The 26,892-nt window shown below is 46.0% G+C and overlaps 1 protein-coding gene across 1 annotated transcript in view; it reads left to right on the forward strand.

Moving 5' to 3' along the window:
• The window catches only part of SEMA6B (semaphorin 6B), an 808,975-nt gene that overhangs the window by 696,497 nt on the left and 85,586 nt on the right, over nucleotides 1-26,892 (forward strand). Inside the window, exons 12-13 of the mRNA XM_040419828.1 lie at nucleotides 4,444-4,632; nucleotides 4,726-4,863. Coding sequence (XP_040275762.1) covers nucleotides 4,444-4,632; nucleotides 4,726-4,863 — 327 coding nt within the window. The remainder of the gene's footprint in view (nucleotides 1-4,443; nucleotides 4,633-4,725; nucleotides 4,864-26,892) is intronic.

Consider the following 26,892-nt stretch of genomic DNA (forward strand, 5'->3'; position numbering starts at 1 on the left):
TCTTATGACAGACCCCTATCAGACCTCCATGTCAGTCCCCGTTTAGACCTCAGATCAGACTTCCACGCCAGACCCCCATCAGACCTCAGATCAGAGATAAAATAAAGAACTTCACTTACTTCTCCTGCTCCGCCGCTTCTCTACAGGTCCAGCGATCGCTCTTCCAGTCGCGCTCCCTTGTCTTCTCCGGCCCTCGCTGCAATGTCACCTGACTGCGAACAGCGTCGGGTCTTAGTGCGCACAATTACATCCTGACACTGTACGTGGTCAGGACCTGCAGTGCAGAGCTTCCCCAGAGAAGAAGACAAGGGAGGGTGAGTATCGGCAGCTTCACTCGCTCCCTGCACCTAATGCATACTAGTGACTAGTCACTAGTGTTCACTTTATAAGACGCACAGCCATTTTTCCCATCTTTTGTGGGAAGAAACTGTGTCTTATAAAGTGAAAAATACGATATTCATATTAGGTGGTGGATATTAACAGTGTCCACCCTTTTTTGTGGAACTTTATTTAACCCCTGATTGGTCCACAACATTTTATTCCCCGTCCCCTGATGAGCCCTGGGTTATACTAGACGAAACACGCTGAGACTCGTTTCTTTATCTTCTCCCTACTTTTAGGACTTATTATCATTGCCCCACTGGTAGGGACATCCAGGGCCTTGATAACAGTGAAAGGTTCTGGACAGGGTAGCTCTTGTCAGGGCGATTACTCCATATTTAAGAGGTTACCTGGTTAAAAATCAACCTGACAGAGCATTCCAGGGCAAGAAACCACTGGCCTGACCCCTATACATGCTATCATTTTCAATATATCCTGCAACTTGAGAAACATGAGCAATCTATGGATACTGGTAAGCTCATTCCATTACTGCTAGTCTGTTGTGGCATTGCTGTTTCAGGTTGTGGACATATTTGTTCCATTTTATTTTGGTTATTGAGTTTACGCATGAATATGCATTTTTTTAATTGGTGCCTGTTTTTTTATAAGTGGTGTACCCCAAGGTTCTGTGCTGGGTCCCTTATTATTATACTGTGCTATGTGAGGATAGCATAAACGGGTGCCCGAGACCCTAATAAAATGCTGAGTCACGTACTTGAAATGACCCAGTTGTTTTGTATTAAACAGCTCCAGTGTGAACTGAGCACTGCAGTAAACTCAATACAGATCATGAGCTCAGGAGTATTCATATTCATGATCTCCCAACTCTCCCTAATCCCTCGATCTGCCTGCCCTTGACACTAATTAGCAGCTTTTCTTCTATACACAGTAATAGTAATAAAAAAACTCACAGAAAAAAGCCTAAACGGGTGGAAATGCTCCAAACCCAGACACTGTAGCATGTCTATAACCGGGGGAGCAATTCCTCCGCATGCGGTCCACAGATAACGGCAATCCCCAGCAAAAAAATGCGTACAATGGAGGATGCCGGTGCAGACCGCATGCACCACAAGGACATCTTACACAAAATGATACATTGTGCAGATAAAAAAATATACATACACAAATCACTACAAAAATGCACAAAAATGATACGCAACTGACAATACTAGCTAATTCCTCAAGCCAATGTTAAAAGCTGAGAACTTTGCCAATATCTTCCAGTCAGGAACATATCGGAGCCCCTCATGCACCACGTCACGGTGTCTCAGCAAGCATGGGGTTCTACCACTCAACTATCCGTGGTGTGTGAACAGGGTCTGAACAGTGCTAGAAACCAACTCACAGCCAGACTCTCACATGCCTCCATAGTGGTATCACCAATGTACTGTGAGGTAGAATAAAGCTTTTTTGTAGTGACAGTAATAGTAATACCCATCAGCACGGGGGATGGGGAGAGCTGCTCAATTCTAAAACAACTGGGTTAATTAAAGTGACCCAGGGCTGTCCTCTGATAGGGCAGCATAAAACTGTTAACAGATTCCCTGTAACACTGTTGAGTTTAAGCATAAAACGTATCAAGTGTAAGGGATCGCTCTCTCTCAGGGGGTCGCAATTACAGACTTCTCCTCTGACAACGAGGTTCAAGTCCAAAAGGTGCTTTATTTTGGCACTTCAGCACCATCACACACATAAACATCGAAAATAAAAACCTGCCCGTCTGGGCTCTACCTAATACACGTGTTGTCTCTACCTCACCTATAGAGCACCGTTCACACACAGGATTAGATCCGGCTTCCTCAGCCATGTACGGTCCAGCAGCCTCCAGGCTGTGTCCACACCAGCACCCTTGGGGGGAGATGGTCCAGAAGTCCTCCCAACTCTGACCGTGTGACCCTTTTTCCATAGGCGTCGCTGGGCCCCCCAAACTTTAGGCTTTACAAAGCCTCATGGCCCCTCAGCCCTCCTGGCTGAGATCACATAGAGCCTCTCAGGCTCCCCTCTCTCTCAGGCTTCCTCAGTCTTTTTTCCTCCAAGTCAGACACAGAGGGTTGTTTGATCCCTCCTTGATTACAGCAGCAGGCCTCACCTGCGATCACCTGTGGCAAAAGACAATACATGTAGTGGTGTGGACTGTTAGATCCCACTACCAAACCTATCCCCCAGTCCACATGAAATCCAGCCCAGAACAACATCTAGACAAAACTGTCTCAGCAAACTACACTTTGCTGAAACCACTGCAGCTTTATGGATTTCAGTTATCTCAACCAGCTGAGGTATCTGGGTGGGATATACATGCCTCCCCGCACTTATACTGTACACATCACCACACAAGGAAGACTTAAAGGTGTTGTCCCATCTCGGCCTGTCATGACCGAGAAGGGTATAACCACAGTAAGCACCGTGTGATCTTTTTCTGCCTTCATTATTGCATGTTTCAGAACAACGTGTTTGGGGGAAAAGCTCATAACCTCTTCTAACGAATGTAAAAAATCAGGCATCAGAAGAAGCACTTTTCCAATTGAGAAAAGTTTTGCATTCTTGCCCCAAGAGCTGATCTAAAGGCTTGGCAACCTTGCTCAGCATTTTGCAGTCCTCCCTGAATTTTTATTTTCCATAAAGGAGGCTGACAGACTGTTAGGCTTGGACTTGAACTCTGTTCTAAACTTTGTCTTGGTGATCTTTTAAATTGGGTCCAAAATAATCTGTAGGCTGTATGGCTGGAAGGCCACAAGCAACATTGATACTCCGAAGCTTTGTCTCCTTACCATCACTTAAAGGGCACTTGATATAAATGCAGCTGCCGTGGGAGATGTGCACTGAGCAGATGAATATAACTCTATTTGTTCTGGGTTGATATGTTGTGGCAGTACAGATATATGAACATATTGACAAATTGGGGCAAATTGAGGTATACTTAGCTGCTCAGTACACATCTCTACTGGAAGTTGCATTTATATTAAGGTATATGCTAACAGATGCCTTTTAATCCATAACGCCACTTATGATGGTAGGGAAAGAAAATGACTTAACACTGAAACAATCAGAAAAGATTCTCTGGATTCTTTTATACACACCTTGATGGTGGATGATCTCCTTGTTGCAAGCAGAGTATCAATTACTTTATTGAAAATACCAGATTGCCAGAGCGCAGGCTTAATTACCAATTTACAGTACATCCAAAATGAATTCAGACACCAAAATAAATTCACAGCCCAAATTGCACAACCCTAGACAAGATTCCTAAATAAATTCAGTTACAGACGAGACCTCAAAATTAAAAGTTAAGATCCAAGTTTTAGATTCAAAAATGAGTTCAAACCCTTGTCCCCATAGTTAGCTCAGACGCAAACCAGACCACCAAAAACAAGGCTCCAATATCAATTCAGACCACAAGACCAGACACCTCCATTAACTTATTGCTCCTGGTCCTCTTCAGTTTTCAGAGTATTGGACAGGTTGCAAGGTGGCACAATAGGCTGTTGTCTAATCCTACCCCTCTCTTTGCGCCGAGACAGGTGAAGAAACATTTTCACAACTTTTTATATGTATCACAGTTGAGTTTATCTCTAAGGTTAGGTATATCTCTGAGACTTATTTCCCTAAGCTCATGCAACTATCCTGGCCTACATTACATTCTTTTACATTGTAAACTATGTTATAACAATAACATAATTGGCTTAATAACTTAGACAATCCTTTTAAGGCCTTATGCACATGACCACAAGCATATTGCGGGCCTCAAAATGCAGATCCGCAAAATATTGAAGGCCCATGTGACGGCTTCATTTTTTTGTGGAACCTGGCAAGGGCAGTGTAAAAATGCCAATTGCAGCTAAAAACATCACAATGACATTTAAAAATTAGAAAAACCGGCTTTTGCAACTTTTTAATGCCAGAAAACTAGCATAGGGGGAAAAAGAAATTTGCCCATTTCAGAATTTTGAATGTCATATGGCAAAATTCATTAAAAGTGGATTAGCCATTGAATTTTTGTGATTGCGTAAAATTTCTGGTGATAAGAAAAGAATCCAAATAAATTTTTGTTGTGCAACTTTCCAGGGACCAGCTAACGCACATTGCTGTTGATACATCTTGCGGTATATTTGGCAATGAAACAGTTATTTTTCTTGGCTCCAACTCTGGAATTGTCCTGAAGTATCTTCTTACTCCTAAACTGGGTATATTTGAAATAGATATCTGCAAACACAACATCTTGCTTGAAGAGATCCAGACATACCCTGCAGACAGGTAGATATGCTAGATTTCTGTATTAATATTAAGATGTGTTAAATTGTTTGCATATTGCTGCAATATTGTGCAATTTTTTCTTCCTACTTGCAGATGTGGTCAGGAGGAAGAAGACCAGAGAATCATAGGTCTGGAAGTGGACAAGGGTTCAGGATCTCTCATCGTGGTGTATTCCAAATGTGTGGTGAAAGTGCCGCTTGCACGTTGTGATAGACATAATGGATGCTTGAAGTAAGAGTTTATAAAAAGAAAATATTTCCTTTTATATTAACCTTATAAAGAGGTTGTCCAGACAGCAATTAAAAACAAAACTTAGAATAAATGAATGCTTTAAAATAATAAAAGGCATCATACTGACATTCTGACAGTAGTGTACCTGGGAAGCAGCAAGGCAGGAGTAGTATGGGATATTTTAAAGTATTTTGCGCTGTTTTTTATTGCTAAGATGTTAAGTTATCATCTTATCAGATCTTGTCAAGACATATAACTATTAAGGCTCGTTCACACGACCGTATGGCTTTTTCAGTGTTTTGCGGGCCGTTTTTAACGGATCAGTTTTTCCATTTTTTGTTTCAGTAGTGTTTCCGGTTCCGTTCTGTTTTTCCGTATGGCATATACAGTATACAGTAATTACATAGAAAAAATTGGGCTGGGCATAAAATTTTCAATAGATGGTTCCGCAAAAACGGAACGATACAGAAGACATACGGAGTACACTCCGTATGTGTTCCGTTTTTTTGGCGGACCCATTGAAATGAATGGTTCCATATACGGACCGTATACGGAACGCCCAAAACGGCCCTCATACAGAACGCAAAAAACGTTCATGTGAACGAGCCCTTAGTGACGATTGAAGTTTTCAAAAAGTTTATTCGGCTGCTTTGCCGAACTTCGACAAGAAATTCTATTAGTTATGAATTACTTTATAATGAATCGCATTCCATTGTATGGAGTGGGCGCAATGATGAAGAACAGCGATCACAACCCCCCACACACTTTATTTAACCCCTTAACGCCGATCTTGTCATCTGAGAGTCACAGTCAGCCTATCAGGGGGTTAATCAGGGGTTAACCCCTTTGGGACACAGCCTTATTTCACCTTAAAGACCAGGCCATTTTTTGCTAATCTGACCAGTGTCACTTTAAGGCCTCTTTCACACGGGCGTTGCGGGAACAATTCTGAATACAGAATGCATAGTAAAATAGGGCTGGAGGGGTTAAAAAAAAAAATATTAAACTCACCTTAGTCCACTTGATCGGGCAGCCCGGCTTCTCTTCTGTCTCCTTCTTTGCTGATTGCAGGAAAAGGACCTGTGGTGACGTCACTTCGGTCATCACATGGTCCATCACATGATCCATCACCATGGTAAAAGATCATGTGATGGATCATGTGATGACCGGAGTGACATCACCACAGGTCCTTTTCCTGCAATCAGCAAAGAAGGAGACAGAAGAGAAGCCGGGCTGCGCGATCAAGTGGACTAAGGTGAGTTGAATTTTTTATTTTTTTTTTAACCCCTCCAGCCCTATTTTACTATGCATTCTGTATTCAGAATGCTATTATTTTCACTTATAACCATGTTATAAGGGAAAATAATAATGATCGGGTCTCCATCCCGATCGTCTCCTAGCAATCGTGCGTGAAAATCGCAACGCATCCGCACTTGCTTGCGGATGCTTGCGATTTTCACGCAACCCCATTCATTTCTATGGGGCCTGCGTTACGTGAAAAACGCACAAAGAAGAGCATGCTGCGATTTTCACGCAAAGCACAAGTGATTCGTAAAAATCACAGCTCGTGTGCACAGCCCCATAGATATGAATGGGTCATGATTCAGTGTGGGTGCAATGCGTTCAACTCGCGCATCGCATCCGTGCGGAATACTCACCCGTGTGAAAGGGGCCTAAGTGGTGATAACTTTCAAACGCTTTGACTTATCCAAGCCATTCTGAGATTGTTTTTTCGTCACATATTGTACTTCATGACACTGGTAAAATTAAGTCAAAAAAATTAATTTTTATTTATAAAAAAATACCAAATTTAGCAAAAATTTGTAAAAAATTGCAAATTTCCAAGTTTCAATTTCTCTACTTCTATAATACATAGTAATACATCCAAAAATAGTTATTACTTTACATTCCCCATATGTCTACTTCATGTTTGGATCATTTTGGGAATGATATTTTATTTTTTGGGGATGTTACAAGGCTTAGAAGTTTAGAAGCAAATCTTGAAATTGTTCAGAAATTTTCAAAAACCCAATTTTTATGGACCAGTTCAGGTCTGAAGTCACTTTGCGAGGCTTACATAATAGAAACCACCACAGAATGACCCCATCTAAGAAACTACACCCCTCAAGGTATTCAAAACTGATTTTACAAACGTCGTTAACCCTTTAAGTGTTGCACAAGAGTTATTGGCAAATGGGGATGAAATTTGAGAATTTCTTTTTTTTGCCAAATTTTCCATTTTAACCCATTTTTTCCACTAACAAAGCAAGGGTTAATAGCCAAACAAGACTGTATCTTTATTGCCCTGACTCTGCCATTTACAGAAACACCCCATATGTGGTCGTACACTACTGTACGCCACACAGTAGGGCGTAGAGGGAAAGGTGCGCCATATGGTTTTTGGAAGGCAGATTTTGCTGGACTGGATTATTTACACCATGTCCCATTTGAAGCCCCCCTGATGCACCCCATGAGTAGAAACTCTCTAAAAGTGACCCCATCTAAGAAACTACACCCCTCAAGGTATTCAAAACTGATTATACAAACGTCGTTAACCCTTTAGGTGTTGCACAAGAGTTATTGGTAAATGGGGATAAAATTAGAGAATTTCTTTTTTTTGCCAAATTCTCCATTTTAACCCATTTTTCCATTAACAAAGCAAGGGTTAACAACCAAACAAGACTGTATCTTTATTGCCCTGACTCTGCCGTTTACAGAAACACCCCATATGTGGTCGTACACTACTGTACGGCCACACGGCGGGGCGTAGAGTGAAAGGAGCGCTGTGTGGTTTTTGGAGGGCTGATTTTTATGGACCGGTTTATTTACACCGTGTCCTGTTTCAACCCTCCTGATGCACTCCTGGAGTAAATACTCCCTAAAAGTGACCCCATCTAAGAAACTACACCCCTCAAGGTATTTAAAACTGATTTTACAAACATTGTTCACCCTTTAGGTGTTGCACAAGAGTTATTGGCAAATGGGGATGAAATTTGAGAATTTCATTTTTTTGCCAAATTTTCAATTTTAACCCATTTTTTCCACTAACAAAGCAAGGGTTAACAGCCAAACAAGACTGTATCTTTATTGCCCTGACTCTGCCGTTTACAGAAACACCCCATCTGTGTCCTAAATGTGAAGTCACTTATGCTTGTCTAATCCCAGATGTGCAGTATATTAGAGGTTTTTTTCACCCCAGTATGCCAAAGCTCTATTTCTGGACTTGCAGATAGCCTATGCTGGTGCACTATCGTTGCATAAAATGGCTGCCAATCAGGTATTGATATTGATGAAATGAAGAAAAAAAAGTTCATTTTCAGCAGTAGTTGGCTCAAGGCAGGCTTAAAAAAATTGTGCACTGCACCCACAAAACACTTTTTCTGTAGACCGCTGAGTACATAAACCAGTTCTTGATAAGATCGCTCCCTGATCTCTTCCTCACAGCAGCTGCAGCCTCTCACTACACTAATCCGAGCAGAGTGACGGACGGCGCTAAGTGACTCCAGCTTAAATAGAGGCTGGGTCACATGCTGCAGTTGGCCAATCACAGCCATGCCAATAGTAGGCATGGCTGTGATGGCCTTTTGGGGCAAGTAGTATGACGTTTGTTGATTAGCTGCTTTGCAGCCTTTCAAAAAGCGCCATAAAAATCGCCGAACACCGAACCCGAACTTTTACGTAAATGTTCGAGTTCGGGTCCGGGTGCCGAAAAACCTAAAGTTCGGTACGAACCCGAACTTTACAGTTCGGGTTCGCTTAACTCTACTAGCAACCTCACCACCACCAGCATGATCCGTCATCCAAGCACCCTAACAAGTGGGCCGAACGCCTGGGTCCACAATCTGGGTCTGCAGGTCACACCACTGCTTCCTCTTCCCCTGTGTTAGGCACTGCTGGCCAATCCCCTGTCAAAGGTGCAGGCCCGGATGCCCCTCGCCCTGCACCTGGACCTTTGCATGAACCATCAGCAACAACATCCACTTCCCTGTCCCAGCGCTGCATCCAAATGTCCATAACACAGTCATTTGAATGCAAGTGCAAATACCCACCCACCCACAGGCCATAACACTAAATGCACAACCTTTGAAATTACTGGCCCTTGAAATGTTCTGGACACTAAGGCCTTCTGAAGCCTGATGTCGTCGACCGTCCCTCGGTACGCAGTCCCCAGCCGCCACTATTTTTCATGGTGTGCCGTGCCCGCCTTACATCAGCATGTGTCCCAGAACATCACCTGTTCCCTGACCAACGCAGTTACTGGGAAGGTCCACTTAACCACGGACACATGGACAAGTGCTGGTGGCCAGGGACGCTACATTTCCCTGACCGCACACTGGGAGAATTTTGTGGAGGCCGGGAGTGAGTCGTACCCTGGGATGGCACAGGTGCTACCCACGCCCAGGATTGAGGGCCCTATGTCCATCAGGGTCTCCGCCAGCAGCTATGTTACTGGCTCCAACCCCCACTTCTCCTCCTCCGCCGCCTCCTCCTCCACTTCCACCTCCAGCAGCAGTCAGCAACCAACCAGTCGCTAGCTGGAAGCTGTGTAGCACTGCAGTGGGCAAGCGGCAACATGCCATGCTGAAGTTGATCTGTTTATGGGACAAACAGCACACCACCGCAGAGCTGTGGAAGGGTATAAGGGACCAGACCGAGCTGTGTCTCTAGCCACTCAACCTACAACCAGGCATGGTTGTGTCTGACAATGGCCGAAACTTGGTGGCGGCTTTGGAGCTCGGCAACCTGACACACATCCCATGCCTAGCCCACGTCTTAAACTTAGTGATTCAGTGGTTTATCAAAACCTACCCCATTTTGCCAGAGCTACTAGTGAAGGAGCGCCGTGTGCGTGCCCATTTCCTCAAGTCGTCCTCAGCTTCAGCCGGTCTGTCAACACTACAGCAGCGCTTGCTGTTTCCAGCTCACCGACTGTTGTGCGACATGAGCATGCGCTGAAACTCAACGTTCCACATGTTGGCCAGGCTTTGTGAGCAGCAGAGGGCAGTTGTGGAATACCAGCTGCAACATGGTTGTCGCCTTTTGAGTCAACTGCCACTATTCACAAGCGAGGAGTGGGCATTGATGTCAGACCTCTGTGAGGTTTTAAAAAACTTTGATGAATCCACACAGAGGTTAGTGGCGATAACGCTATTATCAACCATCCCACTGCTGTGTCTACTCAAACGATCGCTGCTCACAATTAAGGACGACGCTCTGAATGTGGCAGACGAGGAAATGGGGGAGGACATTACACAGGGTGATAGCCAGCCCACCCTCAGTTGATCTTCTCAGCGCGAATTGGACCATGAAGAGGAGGAGGTGGAGGAGCTGGAGACAGTTGCCTCTGCTACAGAGGTAGTACCCATGGAACTTTAATTCCAACTGTTCAGCATTGATGGGCAGAAAAGGAGGAGGATGGAGAGTCATCCTGATGTCGACATTGACGTCTTGCCTGTTGGTACTCTGGCACACATGGCTGACTTCTTGTTAGGCTGCCTTTCCCGCAACCCTCCCGTTATACGCATTTTAAATAACACGGATTACTGGGTGTTCACCCTTTTCGACCCCCGCTACAAAGAGAACTTCTCATCTCTCATTTCTGTGGTGGAGAGGACAAGCAAAACGGTGCTATACCAGAAGGTCCTTGTTGAAAAATTGCTCCAAAGTTGATAGGGAAAACAATGGATTGCCACCGTCAAGGGGACGTGCGATCGCCTAGAAGTTATCTAGAGTCAACAAAACGGTAAAACGGTACAATACCAGAAGGTACTTGTTGAGGGATTGCTCCAAAATTTTCCATCTGACAACGCTGCCGGCAGAGTCCGTACTTCCTTAGGCAATCGAGGAAGGGAGACGAGGGGAACACACAGCAGTTCTAACAAAGGCAGGGCAACACTCTCCAAGGCATGGGAGACTTTCATGACAGCACACCAGCAACCTCATCCTGAATCGCAGCCTAGTGGTACAAGGAGGGAAAAGTTTTGGAAGATGGTGAAGGAATACATAGTAGACCGTGTCAGCGTCTTAAATGATCCCTCAGTGCCTTACAACTACTGGGTGTCCAAGCTGGACACATGGCACGAACTTGCGCTCTACGCCTTGGAGGTGCTGGCCTGCCCTGCCGCCAGCGTTTTGTCTGAGCGTGTATTTAGTGCTGCTGGTGGCATTATAACAGATTAGCGTATCCGCGTGTCCACTGGCAATGCTGACAGGTTGACTCAGATAAAAATGAACAAGGCCTGGATTGCCCCTGACTTCTCAACTCCACCAGAGGAGAGCTGAGCTGATGATGAACGTAAAGGCAATTTCAATCTATCATTTATAATGCACTCAATCTACTGTAGTGTACAGTCGTGGCCAAAAGTTTTGAGAATTACATAAATATTGGAAATTGGAAAAGCTGCTGCTTAAGTTTTTAGAATAGCAATTTGCATATACTCCAGAATGTTATGAAGAGTGATCAGATGAATTGCATAGTCCTTCTTTGCCATGAAAATTAACTTAATCCCAAAAAAAACTTTCCACTGCATTTCATTGCTGTCATTAAAGGACCTGCTGAGATCATTTCAGTAATCGTCTTGTTAACTCAGATGAGAATGTTGATGAGCACAAGGCTGGAGATCATTATGTCAGGCTGATTGGGTTAAAATGGCAGACTTGACATGTTAAAAGGAGGGTGATGCTTGAAATCATTGTTCTTCCATTGTTAACCATGGTGACCTGCAAAGAAATGTGTGCAGCCATCATTGCGTTGCATAAAAAAGGCTTCATAGGCAAGGATATTGTGGCTACTAAGATTGCACCTCAATCAACAATTTATAGGATCATCAAGAACTTCAAGGAAAGAGGTTCAATTCTTGTTCAGAAGGCTTCAGGGCATCCAAGAAAGTCCAGCAAGCGCCAGGATCGTCTCCTAAAAAGGATTCAGCTGCGGGATTGGAGTGCAACCAGTGCAGAGCTTGCTCAGGAATGGCAGCAGGCAGGTGTGAGCGCATCTGCACGCACAGTGAAGTTAAGACTTTTGGAAGATGGCCTGGTGTCAAGAAGGGCAGCAAAGAAGCCACTTCTCTCCAAAAAAAACATTAGGGACAGATTGATCTTCTGCAGAAAGTATGGTGAATTGACTGCTGAGGATTGGGGCAAAGTCATATTCTCGGATGAAGCCTCTTTCCGATTGTTTGGGGCATCTGGAAAAAGGCTTGTCCGGAGAAGAAAAGGTAAGCGCTACCATCAGTCCTGTGTCATGCCAACAGTAAAGCATCCTGAGACCATTCATGTCTGGGGTTGCTTCTCATCCAAGGGAGTGGGCTCACTCACAATTTTCCCCAAAAACACAGCCATGAATAAAGAATGGTACCAAAACACCCTCCAACAGCAACTTCTTCCAACAATCCAACAACAGTTTGGTGAAGAACAATGCATTTTCCAGCACGATGGAACACCGTGCCATAAGGTAAAAGTGATAACTAAGTGGCTCGGGGACCAAAACATTGACATTTTGGGTCCATGGCCTGGAAACTCCCCAGATCTTAATCCCATTGAGAACTTGTGGTCAATCCTCAAGAGGCTGGTGGACAAACAAAAACCCCCTAATTCTGACAAACTCCAAGAAGTGATTATGAAAGAATGGGTTGCTATCAGTCAGGAATTGGCCCAGAAGTTGATTGAGAGCTCAAATATTTTTTTATAGGGTCAGCTGAACAGCATGCACTCGCATATAATGTTTTAGAGCGTCAGCTCACCTGCAGGCACTCACATATAATGTTTTACAGCGTCTGCTCACCTGCAGGCCCTTGCATATAATGTTTTACAGGGTCAGCTCAACTGCAGGCCCTCGCATATAATGTTTTACAGGGTCAGCTCACCTGCAGGCCCTCGCATATAATGTTTCAGAGCGTCAGCTCACCAGCAGGCCCTCGCCCCTAAAGTTTTAGCACATCAGCTCACCAGCAGGCACTCGCATATAATGTTTTAGAGCATCAGCTCACCAGCAGGTACTCACATATAATGTTTTAGAGCGTCCGCTCACCAGCAGGTCCTCGCCCCTAATCTTTTACAGGGTCAGCTCACCTTCTGATGATGACAACGAAGTCTTGACTGTTGGTACTCTTGCACACATGGCTGACTTCTTGTTAGGCTGCCTTTCCTGCTTCCCGCGCGTTATATGCATTTTAGACAACACAGATTACTGGTTGTTCACCCTTCTCGACCCCCGCTACAAAGAGAACTTCTCATCTCTCATTCCTCTGGTGGAGAGGACAAGCAAAACGGTGCTATACCAGAAGGTCCTTGTTAAAAAATTGCTCCAAAGTTGATAGGGAAAACATCCAAATGGATCACTGCCGTCACGGGGACGTGCAATCGCCTAGAAGTTATCTAGAGTCAACAAAGCTGCAACAGGCCCTCACCTACAAGTCCAGTCTCAGTAGCCAAGAGTCTGGTTAACACAATCGTCACCATGATGGCACACTGGGTGAACGTTGTGGAGGCCGGGAGCAAGTTGGCTGCTGGCACCAGATTTGCCCTCCAATAGATCCTCGTTAACGGAAAGTGTACTTATTCCAATAACAGGGCCACCTATGACTGCTGTATTGTTATTTATCATCACTAATTCCCCAAGTCGGGAGTGGGTAATTGTCGCACCCCTGCTGCCTTCCTTGGATGTTTCTGCTTTAATAACTTGACCCACCCTCTCCACCCAATCAGATTTCAGCCATTGACCTCCCTTGGATGTGGTATCCCTTTCTCAAGCTCCCTCTCCGGCATCGATCCCTGATTCCCCGTTACCCGTGATCACCATGGTAGGCGCAGAAAAGAACATTGAAAGTTGATAGGGCAGACATCCAAATGGATCGTCGCCATCACGGGGACGTGCAATCACCCAAAGGTTATCTAGAGTCACCAATGCGGCAGCAGGCCCTCGCCCCTAAGGTTTTAGATGGTTAGATCAGCAGGCCCTTGCTCCAAATGTTTTTGAGGGTCACCAGCAGGCCGTAAATCATAATTTTTCAATGGTGTGTATGATGCCCTCCTTTATGTGTAACAATGGGTGTTTTGGAGTGCCGCTTCCTTGTAATTTTTGGCAGCCCTTTCACTTAGTGCATAGGCTTTATCAGTGTAGGAGTCCCACTACCTGAGCAATTGTACCACAATGTGAATGAGGCCCTCCTTTTTGTGATATACAGGCTGTTTCGGAGTGCCTCTTGCTTGTAATCTTTTGCAGCACTCGCACTTTATATACAATTGAATATACTGGAAAGAATGTTTCCAAACAATTTTTCCTGTAAAATTAATTTTGAAGGGGGGGGGGGGACTTTGTGCGTATTTTTGTCAGTCTGTAAAAGAGGCTTAAAACTCGGACAACATGGTTCCCAGCAGTGACCTAGGAGTCCAAGATGCATCCAGACATCGTCGCCATGCTGTTCCCGATCCTTTTTTGTGGTGTTTCTGTCACTTTCTGACCTTTTCCAATGGACCAGGCACCCTCCCCTCTTCAGAGCAGGGGGTGCCTGGTTGTCTCCCATTGACTTCCATTATACTCGGGTGCTCGGCCGAGCACACGAATATAGATATGTGTTCGGGCCGAATACTTTGGTGCTTGATCATCACTAGTGATTAGTTATGCACATTGACTTTTTCTGTTATTTTGTCCGATTTGTTGTCTGCCTCACAATAAAAAAAAAATCTTCAAAGTTGTGGGCATATTCTGTAAATTAAATGATGCAAATCCTCAAACAACCCATGTTATTTCCAGGTTGTGAGGCAACAAAATACAAAAAAAGTCAAGGGGGGTGAATACTTTTGCAAGGCACTGTATGTCTTTTTCAACGCTTGGTATTACACTTTTTGTGATTTAAGTTTTTTACAGTGTTCACCTGAGGGGTTAGGTCATGTGATATTTTTATACAGCAGGTCATTATGGACGTGGAAATACCTAATATGTATACTTTTTTTTATTTAAGTTTCACACAATAAAAGCATTTTTGAAACCAAAAAAATCATGTTTTAGTGTCTCCATAGTTTTTTCTATATTTTGGGCGACTGTCTTATGTAGGCTCTCATTTTTTGTGGGATGAAATGATCGTTTAATGGGTACTATTTTGTGGTACATATGACTTTTTGATCGCTTGGTATTACACTTTTTTTGATGTGAGGTGACAAAAAAATGGTTGTTTTAGCACAGTTTTTATTTTATTTTTTCTACGAAAAAGGTGAGGGGGTGGATCATGTGATATTTTTATAGACCGGTCGTTACGGACGCGGCAATACCCAATATGTCTGTTTTTCTTTTTTTTTTTTTTTTACTTTAAACTTTATTTTTTTTTATTATGAAAAACACTTTTTTTCTACTTTTTATTTTTGTCCCACTCTGGGACTTCAACTTCTGGGGTCTGATCCCCTCTGAAATGCATTACAATACACCCTGTAATGTAATGCATTGACTGTCAGCTTGTATGCTGACAGTCTGCCTGTGAGACCCAGCCTAAGGGGCTGGATCTCCCAGGCTTCCGTAGAAGGCACGCCCCGATGCCTATGGAAGGCATCAGGCTGCCTTCTCTGCCATTGGGTCCCAGTCACTGCAGCACGAGGACCCGATGGGGAAGTGGAGGGAACCCGTACCCTCCGCAAACCCTCTGCATGCTGCAGTCAGCTTTGACCACAGCATACAAGGGGTTAATACGCTGGCATTGTTGTTTTCACCGATGCCGGTGTATACAGCAGGGGCCCGGCTGTCACTGACTGCGGGCGCAGCCATGCACGGCGCTGGTCCTTAATTTACGTCCACCAGCGCCGTACATATACAACGGAGGTCCTCTATGGGTTAAGCCCTTAGTAAACTTCAAAGGCTACAGGTGACCCCTCAGATTTGTATTTTTTAAATGCCCTTTTTTGTCATTTGATGCCCTATTAGTAGCTGTCATGAGCGGTTTAATTTTAGCCGTTTATATTTGTTACCTAAAGAAATACATATTTTTTGTGCAATTACGCAATGTGGATTTAAAGCTCTCCCATTTAGGCCTCATGCACACGACAGTGTTTTTTCACTGTCAGTGATTTTGCTTCAGTGGTCCGTGTCTGATTTTGCTTCAGTTGTGTTTGCTTGTGTCTTCCTTTTTTTTTGTCTGACAGGGGAAAAAAAAGGAAGGTTAATGAAAAGTGTAATTTTATTGCACCAAGGTCTTGTAGAAAAAAACGGACACGGACGCGGACACGGATGACATACCAGTTGTGCATCAGTTTTTTTTTACGGAACCATTGACTTAAATGGGTCCGTCCAACGTTTTCCACTGACAAGAATAGGACAGGTTATATTTTTTTGACAGACTGGAATCAAGGATCACGGACGCGGAGAAAAAATGGAGGACTATCAGTTTTTTTTCACAGCTCCATAGAAATGAATGGGACCTCCGCTAAACTGTGAAAAATGACGGAACGGACGCGGATGCACACAACGGTCGTGTGCATGAGGCCTTATCCTCAGTATTATGACAGTAGCTGCTCCCAGTCTATGCCCTGAAATGCTGCCCTCAACCCAGGGAAATTGGCCTTTTTAAAATTCTGTGTTTTTGCTCTTATAGTTAAGGGGGAATATAATTATATTGTGGTCACTATTACCTAGTTTTTCTCGAACAGTAACATTTCCAACATGCTCTGCATCATTAGAAATTAGCAGATCCAGCAGAGCATTGCCCCTAGTGTGATCTTCTACAAATTGGCCCATAAAGTGGTCCTGCAGCAAGTTCAGGAATCTTCTCCCCTTTGCAGTTGAGGCAGAACCATGACCCCAGTCCCCAGTGGCATAGGGATCGCCATAGCAACCATAGCAGTGGCTATGGGGCCCTACGCCACTGGGGGCCCGTCCGGACCGCATTCAGTTTTTTTATTTTTTTTTATTAACACACACAGACACTACACACAGGCAGCCAGGCCCGACCGCCCGCCCAGTGTAGTGGGCGCGGGCGGTCCGCGGCTCGGGCCTGGCTGGGGAGAAGCCAAGGAGTCAGGTCAGGACTGGAGCAGGCGGGGCACACGGCTGCACGAGCAGCAGATGAGGTAGGCGGTGGAGGGGGCCGGAACGTGGGCGTACCTGAGGGACGGAGGTGGAGCCAGGCACCAGCGCCGCAGCGCAGGAAAGAATTAATGATTCCTCCTAGTAACAAGAGGGAGGAGGCGGACTGGAGTGGAGGGACTAGGGAGGGAGTGGTCCCGCCGGCCGCACTGGCGCCAGTCAGATTCGCGCTATCTGACTGCCCGAAACCAGACTGAGGCTGAGCAGATCAGAGCAGTTCAGAGTGAGAGAGAGGAACCTCACTCCAGTCCAGTCCTCAGTGGTCTCCAGTCCTGCCGTGCCACTCCAGTCTGTGCCTGCTGTCTGTGACTAGTGACTCTAAAAGTAAGTGATTCACTTAAAGTGAATTTAAGGAAGTGAGAACTTATGATTTCTGAGATAATCTAAATTCTTAAGTTAAAAAGAGCTGCCTGCAGAGTGGGGCCCCCAAGAGAAGCAAGGGGCGCCCTCCTTATCCTTGCAGGTCTGCAGGCAGCTCTTTTTAACTTCAGAATTCAGATCATCAGACTCTCACTAATTACTAATTACAGCACACACCCTGCGCCCTGGTCTGTAGTGTCCACCATCAGACAGGGGAGGGAAGAAACCCCAGAACTAGAGTGTGCCCCCCAACATGGGGGGGCACACTGAGTCTGACACTCTATTTCTGGGGTTTCTTTTCTTCCCTACCCTGTCTGATGGTGGACACTACAGGGGTGTGTGTGCTGTAATTAGTGAGAGTCTGATGATCTGAAGTTAAAAAGAGATGCCAGCAATGATAAGGAGGGCGCCCCTTCCTTCTTTTCCGGCATAGAGCTCCGTCACAGGGGCTCTATACCGGAAAAGAACTGATCAGGCATATCCCCATGCATTCTGAATGGAGAGAAATCCGTTAAGGATGCATCAGGATGTCTTCAGTTCAGTTGTTTGGACTGATCAGGCAAAAGATAAAACCGTAGCATGCTACGGTTTTATCTCCGGCGAAAAAAACTGAAGCCTTGCCTGAAGGACGGATCCGGCATTTTTCCCCATAGGAATGTATTAGTGCCGGATCCGTCCTTCCGGTCTGCGCATGTGCAGACCGGTAAAAATGTGAAAATAAATACAAGACGGATCCGTCTGTCCGCATGACAAGAGGAGAGACGGATCTGTTCTTGCAATGCATTTGTGAGACGGATCCGCATCTGGATCCGTGTCACAAATGCTTTCAGTCACATCAAAATCAGCGGATCCGGCGGGCAGTTCCGATGACGGAACTACCCGCCGGATCACACTGCCGCAAGTGTGAAAGTAGCCTAGGTGGCTGTTTCTTCGCCAAAATGCCATTAACCATTACCACAACACACTATTAAATAATGCAGCTGCGCCTGCCAGGCTTGTGCAGGTATATGTGTGAATAGGGAAGATGCTGATATCCGGCTGTACCTCACAGGGAGGTACAGCCAGATCTCAGCATCTTCCCTAATCCATATTCACACATACACTCACCTAAAGAATTATTAGGAACACCTGTTCTATTTCTCATTAATACAATTATCTAGTCAACCAATCACATGGCAGTTGCTTCAATGCATTTAGGGGGGTGGTCCTGGTCAAGACAATCTCCTGAACTCCAAACTGAATGTCAGAATGGGAAAGAAAGGTGATTTAAGCAATTTTGAGCGTGGCATGGTTGTTGGTGCCAGACGGGCCGGTCTGAGTATTTCACAATCTGCTCAGTTACTGGGATTTTCACGCACAACCATTTCTAGGGTTTACAAAGAATGGTGTGAAAAGGGAAAAACATCCATTATGCGGCAGTCCTGTGGGCAAAAATGCCTTGTGGATGCTAGAGGTCAGAGGAGAATGGATCGACTGATTCAAGCTGATAGAAGAGCCACGTTGACTGAAATAACCTCTCATTACCACCGAGGTATGCAGCAAAGCATTTGTGAAGCCACAACACGCACAACCTTGAGGCGTATGGGCTACAACAGCAGAAGACCCCACCGGGTACCACTCATCTCCACTACAAATAGGAAAAAGAGGCTACAATTTGCACGAGCTCACCAAAATTGGACTGTTGAAGACTGGAAAAATGTTGCCTGGTCTGATGAGTCTCCATTTCTGTTAAGACATTCAAATGGTAGAGTCCGAATTTGGCGTAAACAGAATGAGAGCATGTATCCATCCTCTGATGGCTTCTTCTAGCAGGATAATGCACCATGTCACAAAGCTCAAATCATTTCAAATTGGTTTCTTGAACATGACAATGAGTTCACTGTACTAAAATGGCCCCCACAGTCACCAGATCTCAACCCAATAGAGCATCTTTGGGATGTGGTGGAACGGGAGCTTCGTGCCCTGGATGTGCATCCCTCAAATCTCCATCAACTGCAAGATGCTATCCTATCAATATGGGCCAACATTTCTAAAGAATGCTATCAGCACCTTGTTAAATCAATACCAAGTAGAATTAAGGCAGTTCTGAAGGCAAACGGGGGTCCAACACCGTATTAGTATGGTGTTCCTAATAATTCTTTAGGTGAGTGTATACCTGCTCAAGACTGGCAGGCGCAGCTGCATTATTTAAAGGGGGGGGGCCATAAATTTTTTTTGCTATGGGGCCCAGTCATTTCTAGCTACGCCCCTGCCAGTCCCTCTACATAATTTCGGCAGATCCACTGCCAGCACAGGGGCTTATTAAGACCTGTGTCTTCTCTGAAGGAATTCATCTATGTGTTTAATTTTTTACACCACATATTTCATTGAATTTTTTTAACATTGGGCTATGTAGGTGAAAAATGTATTCTTTTTCAGCTATATGTTGTTTCATCCCGAAATGTTTCATTTTCACAAGGGGTAGTAGGAGAAAAAGCACTTTATTATGTGTTATGCAGTAATTGGTTGTAACCTATTTTTTGAGCACATGGCATGACCCATAATAATAAGGAGCCTATTTGCATTTTGGAGAGTAGATTGTACTGGAATGGCTTTCAGGCACCATGATGCATTTGCAGAACACCTGAGGGATCAGTAAAGTGTAGACTCCTGAGAAAAGACCCTATTTTGGAAACTACACATTTTCCAGAAGTTAATCCATAGTGTCCCAGCACCGTACATGTATAGCGCTGCGGACAGTGACTTAAGTCCAGCATGTACAGCGTGCTGATTGGATGAGCGCAGGAGCTGCACTTGTTTGATCAGCAGGATGAAAACTCAGACACCAGTGGATTAACCCCTTAGATGACTGTGCATCTCAGTGGTTGGCAGAGTTTGCCGGCTTCCAGTCTATCCACATCAGGTCCTCAGGCTGCTATGGCGGGATCCCGATGGCTGCTATGACAGCCCAATGCCTTACATCAGGCATCCTCAAATTGCGGCCCTCCAGCTGTTGTAAAAAAAACTCCAACTCCAACAATGCCCTGCTATAGGCTGATACCTGTAGGCTGTTCGGGCATGCTAGGAGTTGTAGCTTTGCAACAGCTGGAGGGCCGCAGTTTGAGGATGCCTGCCTTACATGGACCATGGGGCCTGTCAGCCATGGAGGACTTTGAGGCCCAGCCCTCAGGCTGGGTTTCAAAGGCACACTGTCAGTGTAAGGCTACATGCATACGACCGTTGTTTGTTTCTGTATCCGTTCAGTTTTTTTAAAGTGTGTCATTTTTTATTTATTTGCTAGTTTATTAGAGCTAGTGTAATGGTCACATCCACACACACTCAGGGGGAAGGATAGTGACCACTGCGCTCCACCCTCACCCCTGGCCCTGCCTACTTGCCTCATGAGTCCTGATGACAGGGGACAACTGGACGACAGTCCCTTACTTAGGATATGTGCAGGGAAGACAGACGAGACAAAATGCGGAACGTGTACGTACCGGGTCAGAACCAAGCGAGCTATGCAGTAAAAAGGGTTAAGGAAAGAATGGTCAGGTGAAGCCGAGGTCAAATACCAGGAGAGTAGAGAAGCACCAGAGGAGTCCGCAAAGAGTAGTCAGGTGGGAGCCGAGGTCACAATACCAGGAGGGATGCGCAGTACAGGAGGAGCAGGCAAAGGATCGTCAGGGAACAGGATCAGGTGAGTATTCAGTAGTCCAACAAATAGCCAGGAACCTAGAATTAACAGGCAACCTGTGGCCAGCAGGCTGCCTGTATTTATAGTGGGGTCTGAGGGTCATGTGACGTGGCCAGCGTCACATGACCGACAGACAGACAAGTCGAGCACCGAGTGATCAGCTTGGCTCTCAAGGCAGACCTAGGAGCAGGGAGCCTCCCAGCTAGCAAAGCCGCCCTGGGAACGAGGCCAAACACAGATCCTCGCTCCCGAAGCTAAGCAGCAGGTCTGCAGCTGGTGGGAGACCAAGTGCGCCTTTGGCGCCCCGTGACAGCTAGGCATTAGAGTTGAGCGGACACCTGGATGTTCGGGTTCGACGGGTTCGGCCGAACTTTAGAAAAAAGTTTGAGTTCAGGACCCGAACTTGACCCCAAACCACATTGAAGTCAATGGCGACCCGAACTTTTGAGCACTAAAATGGCTGTAAAAATGTCATGGAAAGGGCTAGAGGGCTGCAAATTGCATCAAAATGTGGTTAAGAGCATGGCAAGTGTGGATGGGGAAATTACATTAAATAACATAAAATAGGTAAAAATTAAAAATAATAATCTTGATCTAGGAGGACGAGGTCCATATGGAGTAGGAGGTTGAGGAGGCGGTGGATGTGGCGGTGTAGGTGGATGTGGCGGTGTAGGTGGAAGCGGCGGTGGAAGAGGAGGTAGCCTACACTGCTTTTTGGTTTTAAATTTTATTTTTAAAAATAGTGTACACCCCAAAACATTGGGAAATATAAACTGTGATAACCCCCTCCAGTAATGCTAAACACACGTTCAGACAATACACTGGCTGCAGGGCAGGCCAGCACCTCCAAGGGGTAAAGGTCAAGCTCAAGCCATGTGCCCAATTTGGAGACCCAGAAGTTGAAGGGGGCTGACCCCTGTCAGTCAGTTCGTGTAGGCGTGTGCACACTTACTGCCCCACCATGTCGCACGTCCCCGTGATGTAAATGATCCAATTTGATATCTGCTCTATTAACTTTCGATGTTCTTTTATGCGCCTACCATGGTGATCACGGGTGGTGGGGAATCAGGGTTCCAGGCCAGAGAAGGAGCGTGAGAAAGAGAGACCACATCCAAGGGAGGATTACATTTTTCAAATTTAAAATGATAGAGTTGAAATATGGGAGAAATTATTAAAGCATAAAAGTGTGACAACTTTTCAAAGTTTAAAGGGGTTCTGCACTTTCATTTAACTGATGATCTATCCTCTGGATAGATCATCAGCTTCTGATCGGCGGGGGTCCGACACCCGGGACCCCCGCCGATCAGCTGTTTGAGAAGGCAGCGGCGCGGCCTTCTCACTGTTTACCACCGGCCCACTGACGTCACGACTAGTATCAACTAGCGTGGGCGGGGCTAAGCTCCATTCAAGTGAACAGAGCTTAGCCCCGCCCACGCTAGTTGATACTAGTCGTGACGTCAGTAGGCCGGCGGTAAACAGTGAGAAGGCCGCGCCGCTGCTGGAGCGCCGCTGCCTTCTCAAACAGCTGACCGGCGGGGGTCCCGGGTGTCGGACCCTCGCCGATCAGAAGCTGATGATCTATCCAAAGGATAGATCATCAGTTAAATGAAAGTGCAGAAACCCTTTAAGCATTGAATGAAAGGATGTGGCGCGCATTAATTACTGAATAATTTATTAAATTTTATTCCCTGTCACCTATGCATAGCAGGTGTTTATTCACGTCTAAAATTGTATAATGTCGACCCAAGAATGTAACAGAAAAATTATTGAAATTTATGAAGCTGTCAACTAGGTAGAGGAGGGGTATATTACACCCAAACATTTGTGAATTTCACCAAAAAATGTAACTGACAAATTATTATTTTTAAACCTGTCTACTAGGTATAGAAGTGGTACATCACACCCAAAATTGGTGAATTTCACCAGAATATATAACTGACCTTTTTTTTTTTTAACGTTCTACTAGGTATAGCAGTGGTACTATACAGACAAAAATTGGTGAATTTCACAAGAAAATGTAACTGACAATGTAGTAAAATGATATAAAATAAAATACGTACAAATAAATAAAAAAAGTGATTTATAAGGTGGAGTTCCATATAGAGTAGGAGTTTGAGGAGGCGGTGGACGTAGCCGTGTAGGTGGAAGCGGCGGTGGAGGAGGACGAGGTAGCCAAAACAGGTTTTTGGTTAAATATTTTTATTTTTTATTAGGGTACAGTCTAAAAGAGTGTGAAATATCCAAAATACAAGAATGAGCAATTGCGCTGCAGTATAACAATGGCTGGTTAGTGCCAGTATACATGTCTATTCTGCACAAGGTAAGGACAAGTCCTGAGGGATCCATGCCTGGTTCATTTTAATGAACGTGAGCTTGTCCACATTGGCTGTGGACAGGCGGCTGCGCTTGTCTGTGATGACGCCCCCTGCCATGCTAAACACACGTTCAGATAATACACTGGCTGCAGGGCAGGCCAGCACCTCCAAGGCGTAAAGGGCAAGCTCAGGCCATGTGTCCAATTTGGAGACCCAGAACTTGAAGGGGGCAGACTCGTCATTCAGTACGTGTAGGCGTGTGCACACATACTGCTCCACCATGTTGGTGAAATGCTCCCTCCTGCTAAGACGTTCCATATCAGCTGGTGGTGCTGGTTGTTGTGGCGTGCTGACAAAGCTTTTCCACATTTCGGCCATGCTAACCCTGCCTTCTGAGGTGCTGGCGGTGCCCCAGCTGCGTTGGCGACCTTTTCCTCGTCCTCTGCCTTCGCCTTGTGCTTCCACTGTGCCCCCGCTGTCAGGTGGGAATGCCACCAGCAGCGCGTCTACCAGTGTGCACTTGTACTCCTTCTCCTCCTCCTCAACCTCCACCTCGTCATCCTCAAAAACTGTGCCCTGGCTGGACAATTGTGTACCTTGGGTTTGTGGGTGCTGGAACCCACCCTCGGAGCCACTTGGGAATGACTGGCCGGAAACCCTACGAAATGATCCCTCTTCCTCCTGCTCCTCCAGTGCCACATCCTCTTCCATCATCGCCAGGAGCATTTTTTCAAGGAGGCATAGAAGTGGGATAGTGGCGCTGAGAACAGCGTTATCGACACTGGCCATGTTGGTGGAGTATTCGAAACAGCGCAACAAGGAACACAGGTCTCGCATGGAGGCCCAGTCATTGGTGGGGAAGTGGTGCTGTTCCGCCGAGCGACTCACCCGTGCGTGCTGCAGCTGAAACTCCACTATCGCCTGCTGCTGCTCGCACAGTCTGGCCAGCATGTGCAAGGTGGAGTTCCACCTTGTGGGCACGTCGCATATGAGGCGGTGAGCGGGAAGGCCGAAGTTACGCTGCAGCGCTGACAGGCGAGCAGCAGCAGGGTGAGAACGCCGAAAGCGTGCACAGACGGCCTGCACTTTATGCAGCAGCTCTGACATATCGGGGTAATTTTTAAGGAATCTCTGCACCACCAAATTCAGCACATGCGCCAGGCAAGGGATGTGCGTCAAACCGGCTAGTCCCAGAACTGCTACGAGATTTCACCCATTATCGCATACCACCAGGCCGGGCTTGAGGCTGACTGGCACAAACCACTCATCGGTCTGTTGTTCAAGGCCCGTCCACAGCTCCTACGCGGTGTGGGGTTTGTCCCCCAAACAGATAAGTTTTAAAACTGCCTGCTGTCGTTTACCCCTGGCTATGCTGAAGTTGGTGGTGAAGGTGTTACGCTGACCGGATGAGGAGCTGGTAGAGGATGAGGAAGCAGAGTAGGAGAAAGAAGCAACAGGAGGCAAACTGAAGTGCCCTGCAAACCTCGGTGGTGGAAGGACATGCGCCAAACTGCTATCCGCCTCAGGCCCAGCCGCCACTGTATTTACCCAGTGTGCTGTTATGGAGATATAACGTCCCTGACTGTGCTTACTGGTCCACGTATCCATAGTCAGGTGCACCTTGCCACAGATGGCGTTGCGCAGTGCACACCTGATTTTGTCCCCTACTTGGTTGTGCAGGGAAGGGATGGCTCGCCTTGAAAAATAGTGGCGGCTGGGCACAACGTACTGTGGGACAGCCACCGCCATAAGGCCTTTAAAAGTATCCATCTCCACCAGACGGAATGATAGCATTTCAAAGGCCAGTAATTTAGAAATGCTGGCATTCAGGACTAGGGATCGAGGGTGGGTAGGGGGGTAATTCCTCTTCCTCTCCAGCGTTTGGGAGATGGAGAGCTGAACGCTTCCGTGGGACATTGTGGAGTTGCTTGGTGACCCAGGTGTTGGTGTTGCTGGCAGATCCTCTGTTTGCGGGGTTGCAGGTGGCACTGTCACTCCAGAGGTGGATGAAGAGGCCGAGACTGCAGCAGAAGAGGAAGCAGGAGGAGCCAGAGACCTTTCTTTGTTTTTGAGGTGTCTACTCCACTGCAGCTCGTGCTTTGCACTTAAATGCCTGGTCATGCAGGTTGTGCTCAGGTTGAGAACGTTTATGCCTCGCTTCAGGCTCTGATTGCACAGCGTGCAAACCACTCGTGTCTTGTCGTCAGCACATTGTCTGAAGAACTGCCACGCCGGGGAACTCCTTGGAGCTGGCTTTGGTGTGCTCGGTCCCTTGCTTTGGTGGGCAGTAGCAGGCGTACTGTCTAGAGGATGGCCGCTCCGCTTTTGCACCCTGCTCCCTCTTCTGCTGTGCTGGTGGCTCTGTGCGACCACCGCCTCTTCCTCTGAACTACATAGGCAACCTTGATTCCATGTTGGGTCGAGGACCTCATCGACCTCCACATCATCTTCCACCCAGTCTTCACCCCTGCCCTCCTTGTTGGTCTGCACACTTTCGAAAGGCCCAGCGGTTGGCACCTGTGTTTCGTCATCATCCGAGATGTGCTGCGATGGTTCTGCCATGTACTCCTATTGAAAGATAAGTGTTGGGCATTCGTGCACTCAATCTCTTCCACTTCTGGGGCAGGGCTAGGTGGATGGCCCTGGGAAACCCTGCTAACAGAGTCATCAAAAAGCAGAAGAGACTGCTGCATGACTTGGGGCTCAGACTGCTTGGCTGATTTGCAAGGGGGTGAGGTGAAAGACTGATGGACATCGGCTGCAGGTGCCAACTGTGGTCTTTCAGCAGGAGACTGGGTGGGAGACAATGTGAAGGAACTGGATCCACTGTCAGCAACCCAATCTACTATCGCCTGTACTTGTTCAGGCCTCACCATTCGTAGAGCCGCATTAGGCCCGACCAAATACTGCTGCAGGTTCTGTCGCCTACTCGCACCTGAGGAAGGGGTTTCACTTGTACCACCATGCAGCACCATGACCTGGGCCACGTCACTTATTTGACGCTCTCCTCATATTTCTCGAATTTAGGATCTTGTCCTAAATGGGTGTTTAATTAATAGTAGAATAGAACAACAGTATGTAAAGGGTGTATCTCACACGGCCTGAACCAGACTAGGCCTCAATTAAAGATTTCTTTGCCCAAAATGGCTGTATTTCAAATGCCTGAATCAAACCCCTGTATGTAAAGGGTGTATCTCACACGGCCTGAACCAGTGTAGGCCTGAATTAAAGATTTATTTGCCCAAAATGGCTGTATTTCAAATGCCTGAATCAAACCCCTGTATGTAAATGATGTATCTCACACGGCCTGAACCACTGTAGGCCTGAATTAAATATTGGTGCACCAAATGGCGGTATTTCAAATCTCTAAATCTAACCCAAATGTATTAAGGGTGTATCTCACAATGACATATGCAGCAAAGGCTGCCAAATAAACTTTTTTTGCCCAAAGGGTGTTTGTTTAATAACTCAATATAGCAGCAGTATATAACCCAGGAATTTCAAACGTGCTTATGCTGCAAGGCCTGAAATATTGTGTATTTTGCCCCAAAAAGGGTGTTTTATTAATGAAAGAATATAAGCCCTGTATATACAGGGTGTATCTCAGACGG

This window comes from Bufo bufo, chromosome 2, assembly GCF_905171765.1.
Source record: "Bufo bufo chromosome 2, aBufBuf1.1, whole genome shotgun sequence".
In the NCBI taxonomy this organism is placed as follows: Eukaryota; Metazoa; Chordata; class Amphibia; order Anura; family Bufonidae; genus Bufo; species Bufo bufo.